The sequence below is a fragment of the Leucoraja erinacea genome, chromosome 4 (genome assembly GCF_028641065.1).
Source record: "Leucoraja erinacea ecotype New England chromosome 4, Leri_hhj_1, whole genome shotgun sequence".
Classification (NCBI taxonomy): domain Eukaryota; kingdom Metazoa; phylum Chordata; class Chondrichthyes; order Rajiformes; family Rajidae; genus Leucoraja; species Leucoraja erinaceus.
In genome coordinates, this window is record NC_073380.1 from 33587201 (window position 1) to 33605799 (window position 18599).

General features: G+C 42.2%; 1 protein-coding gene across 2 annotated transcripts in view; it reads right to left on the minus strand.

Moving 5' to 3' along the window:
* LOC129696259 (YTH domain-containing family protein 3-like) overlaps positions 1–18297 on the minus strand; it is a 36495-nt gene extending 18198 nt beyond the window's left edge. The window contains exons 1-3 of one of the 2 annotated variants that reach the window (XM_055633983.1): positions 17951–18297; positions 17635–17659; positions 12770–12849 (exon numbers count right to left, since the gene is read on the minus strand). In XM_055633983.1, coding sequence (XP_055489958.1) covers positions 12770–12849; positions 17635–17659; positions 17951–17974 — 129 coding nt within the window. In that variant the 5' untranslated portion in view covers positions 17975–18297. The remainder of the gene's footprint in view (positions 1–12769; positions 12850–17634; positions 17660–17950) is intronic. The other variant, XM_055633984.1, reaches the window with a different exon arrangement.
* Positions 18298–18599: the final 302 nt, after the last annotated feature.

The window sequence follows — 18599 nt, forward strand, 5'->3', positions numbered from 1 at the left end:
AAAAGTGTTTTCCACTGTAGATATTTAAAAGTAGCCGGAACATTCAGAAAGTGTATAGGGAGATTGCACTTTACATGTACCCAGTCCCCATTTCCACCTGGCAGAAGATGCCTGCAGTGCCACAGCAGCTGGCAAATCGATCCTTTTGGTCTCCCAAAAGCTTGTTCATATGTTCATTGTCCGTATGTTGGATGTTCACAACTCAGGAATATTAAATATGCAATACTAAAAATACTCCCATGATATTTCTCCGAATGAGGCTTTCCAATCCTATATTTCAAGTATCAGTCAGAATTACAGCATGGAAAAAGGGACCCTGGCCCATCTTGCCCATGTCAAATCAAGCTTCCTGAGCTAGTCATATTTACCTGTAATTAGCCCATATCCCTCTAAAGTCTTCCTAAGTACCTGTCCAAATTAATTTAAAATGCTAACATAGAAACATTGAAAAATAGTAGGCCATTTGGCCCTTTGAGTCTGCTCCACCATTCAATATGATCACGACGGAACATCCAGAATCAGTTCCTGCCTTCTCCCCATATCCCTTGATCCCATTAGCCCCAAGAACTATATCCAACTCTCTTGAATACATCCATTGAATTGGCCTCCTCTCCCATCTGTGGAAGAGAATTCCACAGATTCACAACTCTCTGGGTGAAAATTATTTTGGCATCACAACCCTAAATGGCCTACCCGTTAGTGCTAAACTGTGACTGCTGGTTCTGGAAACATGGGAACATGTTTCCTGCATCTAGCCTAACCAACCCCTTAATAATGGTATATGGTTCTATAAAATTCCCTCTCATCCTTCTAAATACCAGTTAATACAAGTTCAGTCAACCCATTCTTCCATCATATATCAGTCCCGCCATTCTGGGAAATAACCTGGTGAACCTCAGCTGTACTCCCTCAATAGCAAGAATGTCCTTCCTTAAATTAGGAGACCAATACTACACACAATACTCCAGGTACTGTCTCGCCAGGGCCCTGTTCAACTGCAGTAGGACCTCCTTGCTCCTATATTCAAATCCTCTCGCTAGGAAGGCCAACATGCCATTTGCTTTCTTCACTGCCTGCTATACCTGCATGCTTACTTTCAGTGACTGATACACAAGGACACCCAGGTCTCGTTGCACCTCTTTTCCTAATCTGATACTATTCAGATAATAATCTGCCTTCTTGTTCTTGCCACTAAAGTGGATAACCTCACATTTATCTAAATCGTTCATATATGTTGTAAATAACTGGGGTCCCAGCACTGAGCCTTGCAGCACATCACTAGTCACTGCCTGCCATTCTCAAAATGACCCATTAATTCCTACTCTTTGTTTCCTGTCTGCCAACCAGTTCTCTATCTAGGTCAATAACCTACCCCAATACCATGTGCTCTAATATTGCACACTGATCTCTTGTGTTAAACTGTGACCCCTATTCACTGGAATAAATGTCATAATTGTTTCTCTGGCGCATCCTCAATGATGGGAACTCATTCCGTATACCCACCAGCTTGTCCAAACAATCTGCCCCTCAGGACCCCTTTAAATGTTGCTTTTCACCTTAAACCCAGCCCTCTGGTGTTAGATAACTGAAACATGCAACCCCAAAGTACACAAACCTGAAGACCATCTGCTTGACAGGTACTCAAAATGTCTTAAGCAAATGCCTTTACTCAAAATGCTGCAAACCAAAAACCCTCCCACTCAGATGCAAATGCCGCCTTTCATAGAAACATAGAAAATAGGTGCAGGAGTAGGCCATTCGGCCCTTAGAGCCTGCACCGCCATTCAATATGATCATGGCTGATCATCCAACTCAGTATCATGTACCTGCCTTCTCTCCATACCCCCTGATCCCTTTAGCCACAAGGGCCACATCTAACTCCCTCTTAAATATAGCCAATGAACTGGCCTCAACTACCTTCTGTGGCAGAGAATTCCACAGATTCACCACGCTCTTCGTGAAAAATGTTTTTTGCATCTCGGTCCTAAAAGACTTCCTTCCCCCTTTATCCTTAAACTGTGACCCCTTGTTCTGGACTTCCCCAACATCGGGAACAATCTTCCTGCATCTAGCCTGTCCAACCCCTTAAGAATTTTGTAAGCTTCTATAAGATCCCCCCTCAATCTTCTAAATGCTAGCGAGTACAAACCAGGTCTATCCAGTCTTTCTTTATATGAAAGTCCTGACATCCCAGGAATCAGTCTGGTGAACCTTCTCTGTACTCCCTCTATGGCAAGAATGTCTTTCCTCAGATTAGGAGACCCAAACTGTACACAATACCCCAGTTGTGGTCTCACCAAAACCCTGTAAAACTGCAGTAGAACCTCCCTGCTCTTCGAACAATACCAACTTAAGTCTTTTCCTTCATCTCAGCAATGAATAACTGCCTGAGACTGGCAATCAAGCTTGATCCTTGTTTGCAATAATCAGCTTTTCAAGTTAGTCCTTTCTACCTCCAAATCCCAACTCCCCAGGTCATCTGGTAAGCCATTAACATTTCTCTTTGTTTAAAGTTTAGTTCAAATATACATCTAATAAGTGTATAAATACTACACAAGACTTTTTTTTTTAAATGAAGACTTCAACATTTGTGCAGGAAACAAATTTACGATAAAATAGCGAGTAAGCTGTCCTTGATAAATTACTACTCTTCCTTACAACCCAAATTTAAATGCAGCCTTATATCAGGATCACTACCTCACAAGCTTTATGCAGATAGCTGATGTCACCAGGCAGGACAAAGTTTGCCATTTCAGTTGAGTATTCTTAGCACATGAAACATAGGGGACATGGAAGTATCCGAGGGTTGGTGCCCTGCGCATGCTATTTTAATATACAGCAGAAAGCTATTCAGCCCATTGGGGTCCCTCTCAACTCCCAGAGGAGCAGTTCATCTAGCCCCAATTTACTGTGGCTGGTTAACTCAGTACAGGTGCACAACCTTTTATCCGGTGTTCCAGAAACCGAAAAGCTCCGAAAACCGGCCATTTTTTCCAGATGTCGTCTGCGCACCAAAGCTCGCGTTTGGCGCCAAACTTGACCCAAAACGACCCACGGTCAACCCAGGTCTGTACTACTGTAGCGGCTGCCTCCTCCCCGGAGACCGGGAGACGCTTAAACATCTGTAAATCATTGCTTAAATGTTAGTCAGTTAGTTTGGAGGGCTTTTATGTGAAGGGGTAAACTTTAATTCTTAGTCCCCTACCTGGTCGGAGAGGCGGGGAGCGGTCAATGCCTTACCGGGTTGCTGTGCAGTAAGCTCCGCAGCGCTGTGGCCGGTGGGGCCGCGGGCGGCGCCAGTTGTAGCTCCGACCCCGGCAACTCTACCCCTGGCTGCGAGGCGCTCCAAATCCAGCGCGGCCCGCGGCCGGACGCCCCAGCTCCGCACCAGTGGGGTGCGGGCAATGCCTTACCGGGTCACCGTGCGGCAAGCTCCGGAGCGCTGTGGCCGCCGACACACAACATCGCGGAGCGTCGCTGGATTTGGAGCCGCGCAGCCAGGGGTAGAGTTGCCGGGGTCGGAGCTCCAACCGGCGCCACCCGCGGCCGGACGGAGCCCCCAGCTCCGCGGCTCCAAATCCAGCGACGCTCCGCGAATGTTGGAAGAAGGCGGCCACAGCGCTCCGGAGCTTGCCGCACGGCGACCCGGTAAGGCATTGCCCGCACCCCGCTGGTGCGGAGCTGGGGCGTCCGGCCGCGGGCCGCGCTGGATTTGGAGCGCCTCGCAGCCAGGGGTAGAGTTGCCGGGGTCGGAGCTACAACCGGCGCCGCCCGCGGCCGGACGGAGCCCCCAGCTCCGCGAGGTTGGGAGTCGCTGACCAGGTAGGGGACTAAGAATTAAAGTTTCCCCCTTCACCCCTACACCACCACCACCACATAAAATCCCTCCAAACTAACTGACTAACATTTATGCAATGATTCTCCCGGTCTCCGGGGAGGAGGCAGCTGCTCCAGACTTTTCAAGCCGCCCGCGCTACCTACCTAATCTACGCTAAAAATCTTCCATTCTGAAATCCGAAAATGTCCGAAATCCGACAAGTGTCTGGTCCCAAGGCTTTCGGATAAAAGGTTGTGCACCTGTATTGTTTAAAGATGTGGCACCAGAAGAAACCCTGTAAAGGGGGAATGCACAAACATTGCCCACACAGCACCTAAAATCAGGATTAAACATGGACTGCTCAATCTGCTGTACTATCCCACCACAAATTAATGGAATATTTTTAAAGCAAAACAGTACCCTTTTCTGAATAGACATTGAAACGTCACAAAGATAACTACCAAGTGTCACGATTTTGAATCCTCTGGGAATTTATCCTCGCCAAATGGTGATGGCATTTCCCCAACATTTACACAATATCAATTTGGGGATTATTGAGACGTGGCTGCAGGAGGATCGGGCCTGGGAACTTAATATTCAGGGTTATACATCTAATAGAAAGGACAGGAGGACAGGCAGGTGGCAGAGGGGGGGGGGGGGGTAGCTTTGCTGGTGAGGGATGGAATTCAGTCCCTTGCGAGGGAAGGCATAGAGACTGACGAGGTAGTCACTGTGGATTGAGTTGAGGAATTGTAAAGGCAAGAAGACGCTAATTGGTGTTATTTACAGACCCCCAAATAGTAGCCCGAATGTAGGGTGCAAGTTGCTGCAGGAGTTAAAACTGGCATGTAACAAAGGTAATGCCACTGTGGTGATGGGGGATTTCAATATGCAGATAGACTGGGAGAATCAGGTTGGTTCAGGACCCCAAGAAAGAGAGTTTGTAGAGTGCCTCCGAGATTGGTTCTTAGAGCAGCTTGTAATGGAGCCGACCAGAGAAAAGGCAATTCTGGATTTAGTGTTGTCCAATGAACCAGATATGATAAGAGAACTCGAGGGAAAGGAACCGCTGGAGGTAGTGAACATAATATGATTAGTTTTAATCTGCAATTTGAGAAGGAGAACGTTAAATCGGAAGTGGCAGTGATGCAGTTGAACAAAGGGGACTATGAAGGCATGAGAAGGGAGCTGGCCAACGTAGACTGGAAAGGGATCCTAGCAGGAATGACGGTGAAACAGCAATGGCAGGAATTTCTGAGCATAATCCAGGAGACGCAGGATCATTTCATTCCAAAAAGGAAGAAAGATTCTAAGGGGAGTAGGTGGCAACTGTGGCTGACAAAATAAGTTAGGGATAGAATAAAACTAAAGAAAAGATGTATAACACAGCAAAGAGTAGCCAGAAGCCAGAGGATTGGGAAACTTTCATAGGACAACTGAAGGAAACAAAACAGGGAACAAAAGATGAAGTACGAGGGGAAGCTGGCCAGGAATATAAAGGACAGTAAAAGATGTTTTAGATATGTTAAGGAAAAAATGGGACTGAAGGATGATAAATCCCCTGGGCCTGATGGTCTGCATCCCAGGGTCCTCAGGGAGGTGGCTCTAGAAATAGTGGATGCATGGGTGATCATTTTCAAATGTTCAATAGATTCAGGATCAGTTCCTGTGGATTGGAGGATAGCTAATGTTATCCCACTTTTTAAGAACGGAGTGAGAGAGAAAACGGGGAATTACAGACCAGTTAGCCCGACTTCGGTGGTGGGAAAGATACAGGTCAATTATTAAAGAGGTAATAATGGGGCATTTGGATAGCAGTAAAAGGATTAGTCCAAGTCAACATGGGTTTATGGAAGGGAAATCTTGCTTGACTAATCTTCTGGAATTTTTTGAGGATGTGACAAGTAAAATAGATGAAGGGGTGCCAGTGGATGTAGTGTATCTAGACTTTTAGAAAGCCCTTGATAAGGTCCCGCACGGGAGACTGGTGACTAAAATTAGAGCACATGGTATCGGGGGTAGGGTGTTGACATGGATAGAAAATTGGTTGACAGACCGGAAGCAAAGAGTAGGAGCGAACGGGTCCTTTTCAGAATGGCAGGCAGTGGCGAGTGGAGTGCCGCAAGGCTTGGTGTTGGGGCCGCAACTGTTTACCATATATAGTAATGATTTGGAAGAGGGAATTAGGAGCAACACTAGCAAGTTCATAACAAGAGGATTTCAGTATAGGAGTAAAGAGGTTCTTCTGCAGTTGTATAGGGCTCTGGTGAGACCACATCTGGAGTATTGTGTATAGTTTTGGTCTCCTAATCTGAGGAAGGACATCCTTGTGATTGAGGCAGTGCAGCGTAGGTTCACGAGATTGATCCCTGGGATGGCGGGACTGTCATATGAGGAAAGATTGAAAAGACTAGGCTTGTATTCACTGGAGTTTAGAAGGATGAGGGGAGATCTTATAGAAACATATAAAATTATAAAAGGACTGGACAAGCTAGATGCAGGAAAAATGTTCCCAATGTTGGGAGAATCCAGAACCAGGGGCCATAGTCTTAGAATAAAGGAGAGGTTATTTAAGACCGAGGTGAGAAAAAATGTTTTCACCCAGAGAGTGGTGAATTTATGGAATTCCCTGCCAGAGGGCAGTGGAGGCCAAATCACTGGATGGATTTAATAGAGAGTTAGATAGAGCTCTAGGGGCTAGTGGAGTCAGGGGATATGGGGAGAAGGCAGGTATGGGTTATTGATGGGGGACGATCAACCATGATCACAATGAATGGCGGTGCTGGCTCGAAGGGCCGAATGGCCTCCTCCTCCTCCACCTATGTTTCTATCACCTGCTCAAACTACTTCAATAGCACAACCCCTCGTTTCACATCAATAGGTGTCAGCTCTTTCACCCCAGCCTAAGTCTAGGTTGACAGTGCAGCATACTCTTGGTTTGATACTGGATTGTCAAACTAGACTTAGGCTGGGGTGAAAGCCCCGTCACAGAGCTGACACCTATCAAAGTGAAACTAGGGGTTGTGCTATTGAAGTGGTTATCAAAGTGATGTTAACCAAGGTGCCATCTGTTCTTTCAAGAAGACAAGAAAACACAATTTGGAAGAACAGCACGATTAATAATTCTGTCCTGATGCTGCTAAATCACATTATGAAAAGTGTAAACAGGACTATCTTTTCATTGGTCATCACATTTCTTCCAAATGAGCACATACTAACTACAAAATAAATGTTACTGACTGTAAAGTGGGATGTAATTTGGAAGTAAAATACATTATATAACTACGTTATTTTAGTTAATTATTTCAACAGCAAACAAGGATATCCAACAATGCTAGATACAAAATGGAGTAATTCTGTGAATCAGGCAGCATCTGTGGAGAACATGGATAGGGGATGTTTCGGGTCGGAACCCTTCTTCAGGCTTTTTTTTTTTTTTCTGACTCCAGCATTGTGTCGATCTTTGGTATAAACCAGTAACAGATAATTTACCACATGCACTGCTCCTTTGTTTTTAATAAACAATAAAGTCCAGTTCACTCCACAAAAGAAAAGCTAAATTTTGAAGCTGTACATCTTTTCTACTAGGTTTAGATTTATTGTCACATATACAGAGGCTCAGTGAAATGCTTGTTGTGCATTATCAAATTAGATACTATACATGAATATAATCAAGCCAAACAACTCCACATGAATTAAGTGAAGTAACTAACATAGGAATGTGATTTAATAAGGAAATCAATGCTGAAAGATAAGAAATTAGGTACAATTAATCGTGCTTGAGATCTAAAATTAGTAGTTGATTTTTAAGCATCTTTAAGGCTGGCTGCCTGCTCAACAAAATGACTTCTTGATACAATGATGCAGCGGGGGAAAAAAAATCAGCGCTAATCATTGTAGCAATCCAATCTTTCAAAGTGCAGCTCATATCAGATGCTCAGTGGATTGATCTTCCATGGCAACATATAGTTGATAATTAGTCCTTTGTGTATGGTCATGTAACTGCATCTATGATTTTACAATGCATTTCTAATTGTAGATAATTTAAAAGGAATGAAAGAAAAATTAAAGGCCCCAAATTCAATAATGACTCATCCTCTGCAATTGCTCACAACATGGATGCCAAGGTTTTACCTTACGGGGCTGTCCCATTGCGGCGACCTAATCCACGAGTTCTGGCGAGTTTGCCCTCGACTCCTACTCGCAGCTTGGTCGACACGAGTTCCTAGGATGTCTTTATAACTCTCCTTCATGCTCGAGAGCAGTCCCCGCGTACTCGAGGCCTCAGCTAGGTCGCGGCGTATTTTTAAACATGTAAAAAAAGGTGGCCGTGAAAAAAAATCGACACTTTTTTACTCGAAGGTTTAGTTGAAGTAGGTCAGAAGGTCGGCATGCTTTTCGTAGGTAATCGGGGGTAGTCGAAGATAGTCGTAGACAGTCTTCAACATTGTCGAAGGGAGGTCGTAGGAGATCGAAGGAGGTCTTCTTCACTCTCCACTATTCAGTGTCCAATTTTCCTGAAGCTAGTCAAGGCTAGTCTTCAACAGTCGAAGGAGGTCTTCTACATAGTCGAAGGTCTTCAACATGACATTTTTTCAATCTCTCCTAAACTCTCCAATTAGGTTGCCGTAGTGGGACAGCCCCTTTACTGGCCTCAGTAACTTAGGCAAATGATTAAAAAAAATCTCCACTATGAAAATCCCCCAGCAGCTTTGACTGATGACAAAACCCTGCCCCTAAATATTAGCTTGGCCTAATAAACAATTTTTAGAAAATGTCTTAGAGAAAACTCAGAGGCTCAAGGAGAAATTCTTGAAAATTGGGTCTGGTTCACAATGGATACAACAAATGTTTAGAAAAGAATACAAGTTGTGTGGGAAATCAGAGTTGGGAAAAGCAAAGCCTTATAAACTTGGATGTGATGTCAGATTCACTGGGAAAAATGAAAGGGGGTAATGAGGCACTATCTTTTTTGCCACATCGCAGTCATGTGAAGAAAATACTGGGAGAACTGTTCAACAGGCAGGAAATTTCAACTTTTGTGGAACAGCTTTTGAAGTGGCTTAAGTTACAATGAAGAATGGAATGTGCTAGAGGATGTCTTGAATCGCGTTGAAGCTATATTCATATACGCATATGCAGACAATGCCAGACCGTCCCTGTCCACCGCCAAGTGCCGCCCCCAAAGGGGGAGACAGTTGGGATCTCCTCGCCACCGCCTCCCCTGCTCCACCAGCCGACAGTAAGGTGTGGGGCCGAGCTGCGCAGATGATATATGATTTTTGCTTCAGACGCCAGAAGGGGGCATCCTCCTCCTTCCTCCCGGCCTCGGCGTGCGGGAGGGTTTGTTTTGAAAGCGTTTATCGCTGTTTGTGGAGTGGCACACAGCGGCCGCTATCATGGCGGGTGGGGGAGTTGGAGCCGCTACCGGTGTGCGGGGCCCTCTGACCCTCCATCACCCCACACCTCGTATCTTTGCCCCGCACGACAGTCGCCGCCGACACAAAACGATACATTCCTTTTCTCCAGAGATGCCGCCTGACCCGCTGAGTTACTCCAGTTTTTTTGGATCTATCTTTGGTAAAAACCAGTATCAGCAGTGCCAAACCAGGCAAAATGACTCGGCATTTAGGTTGCCCGGCGACATTTTAGGTGGCTATTGGCACCCGGGCAACCGCTAATTTCGAGCCCTGATCATACCAAGTCATTTGATGTTCAGATTGAGAATATCTGCTTTTGACATAATCTTGAGTTTGGATTATGACTTGATCCATCACACAGGAACAGTAATGTGATCATCTGTAGTTGTGTGCCTTTTCACCCACAAACTATGTTTACCACAAATTAATGTACTGAATGGTGGAAGGGGTGAAAAGAAATGGGACGAAAACTACAGCTTTTCCCCTCAGGTCCTAGTCAAGAATGAAATGAACTTTTTAGTTTATATTCAAGATTATATTTCTCTAGCACTTTTAGGACAAGATTCTTGACCTATGATCTTACATAGAAACATACCAAAATAGGTGTAGGAGTAGGCCATTCGGCCCTTCGAGCCAGCAACGCCATTCATTGTGATCATGGCTTATCATCCACAATCAGTACCCTGTTCCTGCCTTTTCCCCCATATCTCCTGACTCCGCTATCTATAAGATCTCTATCCAACTATCTCTTGAAAGCATACAGAAAATTGGCCTCCACTGCCTTCTGAGACAGAGAATTCCACAGATTCACAACCCTCTGTGTGAAAAGGTATTTCCTCATCTCCATTCTAAACGGCTTACCCCTTATTCTCCTTAGACTCCCCCAACATCGGCGACATGTTTTCTGTGTCTAGCGTCCAAACACTTAATAATCTTATATATTTAAATAAGATCCCCTCTCATCTTTCTAAATTCCAGAGTATACAAGCCACAACATATGACTGTCCCGCCATCCTGGGAATTAACCTGGTGATCCTACGCTGCACTCCCTCAATAGCAAGAATGTCCTTCCTCAAATGTAGAAACCAAAACTGCACAAAATACTCCAGGTGTGGTCTCACTAGAGCCCTGCACAACTGCAGAAGGACCTATTTGCTCCTATACTCAACTCCTCTTGTTATGCAGGCCAACATGCCATTCGCTTTGTTCACTGCCTTCTATATCTGCATGCTTACTTTCAGTAGCTGATGAACATGGACCCCCAGATCTCATTGTGCTTCCCCTTTTCCCAACTTGACACCATTCAGATAATAATCTGCCTTCCTGTTTTTGCCACCAAAGTGGATAACCTCACATTTATCCACATTAAACTGCATCAGCCCACACTCCCAACCTGTCCAAGTCACCCTGCATCCTCATCAGTTCACACTGCCACCCAGCTTTGTGCCATCTGCAAATTTGCTAATGTTACTTTTAATCCCTTCATTTAAATCATTAATGTATATTGTAAATAGCTGCAGTCCCAGCACTGAGCCTTGCGGTACCCCATTAGTCACTGCCTGTCATTCTGAAAGGGATCTGTTAATTCCTACTCTGTTTCCCGTCTGCCAACCAATATTCTATCCATGTCAGTTTACCCTACGCTCAATACCATGTGCTCTAATTTTGCCCACTAATTTCCTATGTGGGACCTTATCAAATGTTTTCTGAAAGTCCTGCTACACTACAGCCACCGGCTCTCCTTGTCCATTTTCCTAGCTACATCATCAAAAAAATCCAGAAAATGAGTCCATATGATCATGGCTAATCATCTAAAATCAGTACACCGTTCCTGCTTTCCCCCCTATATCCCCCGATTCCTTTAGCCCCAAAAGCTAAATCTAATTCTCTTGAAAATATCCAGTGAATTGGCCTCCACTGCTTTCTGTGGCATAGAATGCCACTGATTCACAATCCTCTGGGTGAAGTTTTTCCTCATCTCAATCCTAAATGGCCTACCCCTTATTCTTAAACTGTGACCCCTGGTTCTGGACTCACCCAACATGAGAAATGTTTCCTGCATCTAGCCTGGCCAATCCTTTAAGATTTTACATGCATCTATAAGATACCTTCTCATCCTTCTATATGCCAGTGAGAACAAGCGCAGTCGACCCATTCTTTCATCATATGTCAGTCCTGCCATCCTGGGAATTAACCTGGTGAGCGTACGCTGCACTCCCTCAATAGCAATAAAGATCCCTCCTCAAATTAAGAGACCAAAATTGCACACAATACTCCAGGTGCAGTATCACCAAGGCCCTGAACAACTGCAGTAGAACCTTGCTCCCAAACTCAAATCCTCCTGTAATGAAGGACAACATGCCATTAGCTTTCTTCACTGCCTGCTGTACCTGCAAGCTTACTTTCAGAGACTGATGTACAAGGACACCCAGGTCTCACTGCATCTCCCCTTTTCCTAATCTGACACCATTCAGATAATAATCTGCCTTCCTGTTCTTGCCACCAAAGTAGATGACCTCACATTTATCCACATTGTACTGCATCTGCCCACTCACCCAACCTATCCAAGGCACTCTACAGCATCATAGCATCCTCATTGCAGCTCACACTGCCACCCAGCTTTGTGTCATCCGCAAACTTGGATATGTCACATTTCCCTCGTCTAAATCTAAATAACTGGGGTCCAAATTGAATGGTGGTGCTAGCTCCAAAGGCCGAATGGCTTACTGTACCTGTTTTTCTATGTTTCTATTTTCCAAACCAGGTCCAGTACAACCCCTCTCCCAAGACCTTTTTTTCCCTCACTAGTGCACCAACAATAATCTTTGGGATTTATTTATTTCAGAGTAGATCAAAACAGCTAAAGTCCTTAGAATTAAAGTGATTGTGCTGGCAGCTGTATAACAAGTGCCTAAAATGCTGACGTACTTATCTGTCAGCAAAGCTGCTACCAACCCGAAATTCAAAAAGTGTGAAATCTTAAGAGATAATGCAAAGCCAGAATTCAAGATATCATGCACCCTATGGAGCTTAGGCAGCAACATAACACCAGCAGCAATTATAAATGGCAACTGATCATTTTGGTTTAAAATCTGTAGACCTCTCGTAAATGCATCCATGATGTCTGAAGAAGAGGTTCAGCCCGAAACGTTGCCCATTTCCTTCGCTCCATAGATGCTGCTGCACCCGCTGTTTCTCCAGCACTTTTGTCTACCTTCGATGTCCTTTAAGCTGTTGGCTTCCCTGATAAAAATCATCGTTGGAACTTCCTTGCAACTTGTTGTGATTAATTAATCTAAATTTAATTTAAACATCTCTCCTGACCCAAAACATAAGAAATGATAGTTGTTAAATCAATGTTGTTAAATCCTGCTCTGTGCTTACTACAGTATTATCATCCTTCAGCAAATCAAAACATGATAAAGTGAAAGTAATATTCCACTATTGTGAATTAATATTTGTTTTAAGAAATAGTAACGCATATTATGTTTGTCAACACGCATTGAAAACTTTGTGATAATTAAGTACTTACCTGATTTGCCTGGCTTGTTAAATAAGGTTCAAAATCATCATCATTCACTGTGTCTTTTTGATGCATCGAACCGTTCTGAACTGCAATTAAAAATATTCCATTAGTAGGTGCTCTGAACCAATGGAACTATCTTTAAAAAGACTTCCATGGTTTGCTTAATATAGGCTAGTTTAACACTGACCATAATAACTGAACATAACAAAATCAATAGTAAAAAGAACAGGTGTCCCATGAAATGTTAATGTTAATAAACAGTTCCAGGATATCCTGTGTGGATGTATACGGCATATTTAACCAAGTTTCTAAATTGCACTTTTTTTTTAAAGTTTAATTCCCACATTACCACAAAACAAGATTTAGAGCAGTTAAGGATAATATGAATGCAAAACATAGCTAAGTTAATTATATGGCAACATGATCAGTATATCTGCATGCCATGTAAACAAGAACCATTAGCAATTATTACCAACATCTAAACAACAGTCAACTTGGCAAAATAAAGACAACTTCAAAATTAGTCTCTGAAAAACATAAGACATAATGCATGAGCATTGAATCTTGTGCTATATATCAATCTACTGCTTAAAGCCAAAATAAGTCTGTACCAATCAAAAATCAAACAAAAAGTAAAAATTATACGGTCAAAGTTTTATTATTTATTCAGTGAACTGTGAATTGGAAATTATAACATTGTGTTTTATTATTATCTACATATGTAGAGTATCATATGCTCATACAATTTTTAAATCGTTGTCTTGAAGCATTGACGTTATATTCAATGGAAGATTGGCGCAGCAGTGGAGTTGCTGCCTTACAGCGCCAGAGATCCGGGATTGATCCTGACTGCGGGTGCTATCTGTATGGAGTTGTTGTTATCTCCCCGTGATTGCGTGGGCTTTCCCTGGGTGCTCCGGTTTCCTTCCACATTTGGCTTTGTAAAAATTGTAAATTGTCCCTAGTTTATAGATAGTGCCAGTGTACAGAGATCGCTGGTTGCATAGACTTGATGGGGTAAAAATTGTAAATTGTCCCTAGTTTATAGATAGTGCTAGTGTACAGAGATCGCTGGTTGCATAGGCTCGGTGGGTCGAATGACATGTTTCCGCGCGATATTTCCAAATTAAATTAAACATACATATTAATATCTGTGCAGATTGTAAAAATAGTGGTCACAATTTCTCTTGATCATATTTGCTCAGTACTAATTTTCTTTCTTTTTTCACAAAGGGGTTGTTTTACATTAATTGCAGTACAACAGGTCTATACATTTCATGTTCTTTTAGTTTAAAAATTAACATGCCACCCATGGCTATGTTAACATCAAGATAAACCATTTGCTAAAACAACAAGATTATAGTATGTCACTATTAAAGTACAGATGCACTTACAAAGACTATTTATTATTAATTGCTTGGCAAGTTCATACACTGGTGAGTTCACATTTTTTAAAAACAATCTCACGTGACACAGAAAATTGTAGTGGAGACTGCAATACAAGTGTGACCAGAAGACATACACAAGTTTTCATATTCCTCAATCCAGTTTACATTAAATAAAGAGGTATGCTACATGGAAATCCTGAAATGCATATTGTATTCACTCTAATGATAAACTCTTGCCTGTCTGAATGTCACATTGGAATCGGTATTAAACAATGGATTGTCTCAGATCATTTAAGAAGCTGCTATTTATAAATGAACAGGAAAACTTGCTGCTAGTTTTCAATGGCTGTTTATCCCACATTTATTTGAAAGGAAAGACATTTTATGGCCAGCTGGGAATGAAGATGTGGCCAATTATAGTTGTAATTAAGTAAATTGGTAAATATGGCTGTAACATTTCAGCAGTTAAATGGAAAGAATGAAAAGCATATAGGGCAACTATTTTGTTCATGCTTTTTTTATTGTGACATAAGTGAATAAATGTATGCAGTACATTCACCTGAATCGCAAGAATATTTTCTAGTAAAATTAGTTCACAAGGTGAAAAGTGACACAACCACATGGTCTGCATTGCACATGCGTGGCACCAAAATATTTGATTGGCCCATTGCACAATGGGTGGTAGCTTATTTTGGGTTTTTTTGGGCAAAAGATCCGTTCTATTTTTGAGCTAGTGCACTGTACATATGGCAATTTTATTAGATCTTGTTTAACTTTAAAAATAAAACTACAGTAGACCACGTCTATTTGGTAATAGGGTGATTTCACGAAAGGTCACTGGATCATAGATCCTCACCCACGTGGACGCAAAATTTAACTGGGGTACAAACGTCACTTCCAGTACATTATTGATGCTAGACGTACTTTCACACCCTTTAAAAACCGTGAAACGGCCCGTTTTTGAGCTGTAAATAACTGTGCCAGTCGGGGGTGACCGTGAGGCACAGTTATCTTACTTTACAGTCCAGAAGATAAAGAAAAACAAAGGTAATGAGAAGAGGGAGCTGAAGGGGCAACAACAGCGAAAGTGTTTAGCAAACATTGGCCGTGGAGATATAAAGATAGAAAATATCGGGAATTATCGTGTTTGCTCACTGCATTTCATCAAAAGTAGGGCATTATGTTTTATCTTTATTAATTTGTTATATAAAAAGTCTTAAAAGTGAAAAATCCATCATTAAAATTGCAAAATCTTCCATGGTTCTCAGGTGGGTTTTAACATGCAAAGAGAAAATGCTTTTGAAGCTACATTTACCATTTAAATAATCGTAAACCATAAATGCGTTTTTAAATGAATTTTACTCGGATGCAAGCTGAGGAATGGGATAATTGTCAGCTGTTAATTGGACAAAATCAGGACATTTTATTATTATTATCAGCTTGCATCCGAGTAAAATTCATTTCAAAACGCATTTATGGTTTACGATTATTTAAATGGTAAATGTAGCTTCAGAAGCATTTTCTTTTTGCATGTTAAAACCAACCTGAGAATCATGGAAGATTTTGCAATTTTAATGATGGATTTTTCACTTTTAAAACTTTTTATATAACAAATTAATAAAGATAAAACATAATGCCTTACTTCGGCACGGACTAGAAGGGTCGAGATGGCCTGTTTCCGTGCTGTAATTGTTATATGGTTTTGATGAAATGCGGTGAGCAAACGTGATAGTTCCCGATATTTTCTATCTTTATATCTCCACGGCCAATGTTTGCTAAACACTTCCGCTGTTGTTGCCCCTTCAGCTCCCTCGTCTTTACCTTCGTTTTTCTTTATCTTCTGGACTGTAAAGTACGATAACTGTGCCTCACGGTCACGACTGGCAGTTATTTACAGCTCAAAAACGGGCCGTTTTCACGGTTTTTAAAGGGTGTGAAAGTACGCGTTTCTAGCATCAATAACATGTACCGGAAGTGACGTTTGTACCTCAGTTAAATTTTGCGTCCACGTGGGTGAGGATCTATGATCCAGTGACCTTTCGTGAAATCACCCTATAGAATTGAATTGTTCTCAAGATACTCTAAATTATCTTGTTTTTTCTGACATTGCATTCCTTCGTCAGCTGGGAGAGAAAATAAAATTGTCTGTGTTGCTAATTTTGTTTCTGCAACATAACTCTCAGTGGCCATATGGCAAATCAAACAATGCAAGCTTTCTTCCATTTGAGGTATCAAACATTTACATATGGTAGTTCAAGGCATTAAATGCAAGAATCTTTGTAGCCGAAATGAATTATTTCAGATCATGGTCATTTGAAATCAGTCCATCAACAGATCGAAATATGAACAATTCAACCACTTAAGATTCCATCAATAGTAAACTATGCACACTACAATTAGTTGGGCTAAGCAAACAGGCATAAACAGGAAGTGAAGTCAAAGCATGGTACATTATTACACACTTAAGCCAATTTTATTGAATATGAACATAGCCCAGGCCCTGGATTTCCTAAATTTCCCCTGAAAATTGTGATAACTACATGATTCTAAATTAACAAATTACAAGTTCACACAGACCAGGCCAAACATTTACTTTAAATATAACCCAAGATGAATGATAGTTTCTATTGTTTAAACAAAAGGCATATCAACTTCCAATTCAGAGGCCAATAGTCATTTAGCTCTGATATTCAAGTATTGTTGGCTGGTTTATGCTGTTTCCCTTCAGCTTCACAAAACTTTGTTTCGTGTCTCACAATTGAAATTCATTAAATAACACAAAACTGCTGCACTTACATTTCAGATAGAAACTAAACTTGTCACATTTATTGACTATTATTATGTATAGAATCCCTAGACTTTCTGTTTTTATTGTTGCTTGAGAGGACTTGAATTTAAAATGTTTTTAGGTTCCTAAAATATGTACAATAGTAACAGAATGAATTAGGTAGCTACTAAGTGAAACTTGCCATTGCAAAATTTGTATATAAAAAAAGTAAATACTGCTGTTTTCAGAGTAAACAGCAAACCATTGGGGTTACAAACATTGCAAGCATATTTTGTTTCAGATTTCCAGTATCAGCAAGGTTTTGTTTACTTCAATATCTTAATTTCATTTTCAGAACTAGAATCAAAGTACATTAATTTTAAAGGCTACAAGCTAACACTTAAAAGATCAAACAAGTGATATAAACAGCAAATCATGAACGCAAGACTAAATAATTATATTCATATATGCCGTCAATGGAAGTAATCTGAAACTTACGTCAGTGAATTTAAATTTTGACAAAATGCCCCAAATTAGAAAATATGCTCTGCAATATGAACATTAAATGTAAATAATAGTTTCGAGCATAAATGAGCACTGAAATAAAAGCTGACGTTAGGAAAAGCTTCTAGTTAAAAACACTTTAGTAAAAAAACACACAAAAAAGTAAAAACAGTCAATTTGTGAAACTAACAATGAGTTACGGACCAACTCACCTTTACTTCCCTGTCCTTTCGATCGCTGATGTAGTATCGCGTTTAATAGAAAGCAAAAATGCAAAAAAAAAAAAACAACAACAAAAAGAAAACACCCGTCAGTACCTTATGGAAATTCAATATCAAGTCATCTAATTTTTAAAGTAATAAATCAACCTTGTTGCAAGAGACTACGCGACAGGATATGTCCAAGGGAGAGAGGGAACGAGTCCTGGCCTGCGAGAACTAAAGGCGGCGGCGGCGGCGGCGGCGGCCCGGACTCGAGCACTCACTCCCCAGCCAACAGCCAACAGCCAACAGCCAGCGCATTCATTACCTGTTCCACGCTGGTCGCAGACATTCTTCATTAAACAACAGCGGGCAGGGGCTCGGCCTCGGCCTCAGGCTCCGCCGACTTTAAGTAAAAATCGTGCTCCCAGTGGATCGCGCAGCGGCCCAAGCCAGTGACGGTAGATACCAGGAGGCGGCGGAGCAGCGGGCGGGCGGCTGTTTGTCTGTCTGTCGGCGGCTTTCCTCTCGGGGCCCGGCCTCTCACTCCGGTGGCGGTGGCGGCGGCCGCGACTGCTGCCTGTGTGTACGTGTCTATAGATGTACGATTACTTCTTCTCTCCAACACAATGGCGGAGCGCTCCTGCACCCACTTCCGCTCGCAGCCTCTGACCTTCCGGCATCTGACGTCAATGTGAGAAGGACAACCCGAGCGAGGAGCGAGAGGAGGAGAGAACTGGGTGCCGTGTGGTCCTCCGGCCGAGAGCGCCGCTACACGGGGAAAGATTCAAGATACAAGATTCAAGATACAAGATACATTTAATTGTCACATGTGCCAGATGGCACAGTGAAATGAAATTCCCATACAGCCATACAATAAAAATAAAGGACACAACACACTATAGAATTTAACATAAAACATCCCCAACAGCAGAATCAAAGTTTCCCACTGTGTGGGAAGGCACCAAAGTAAACCA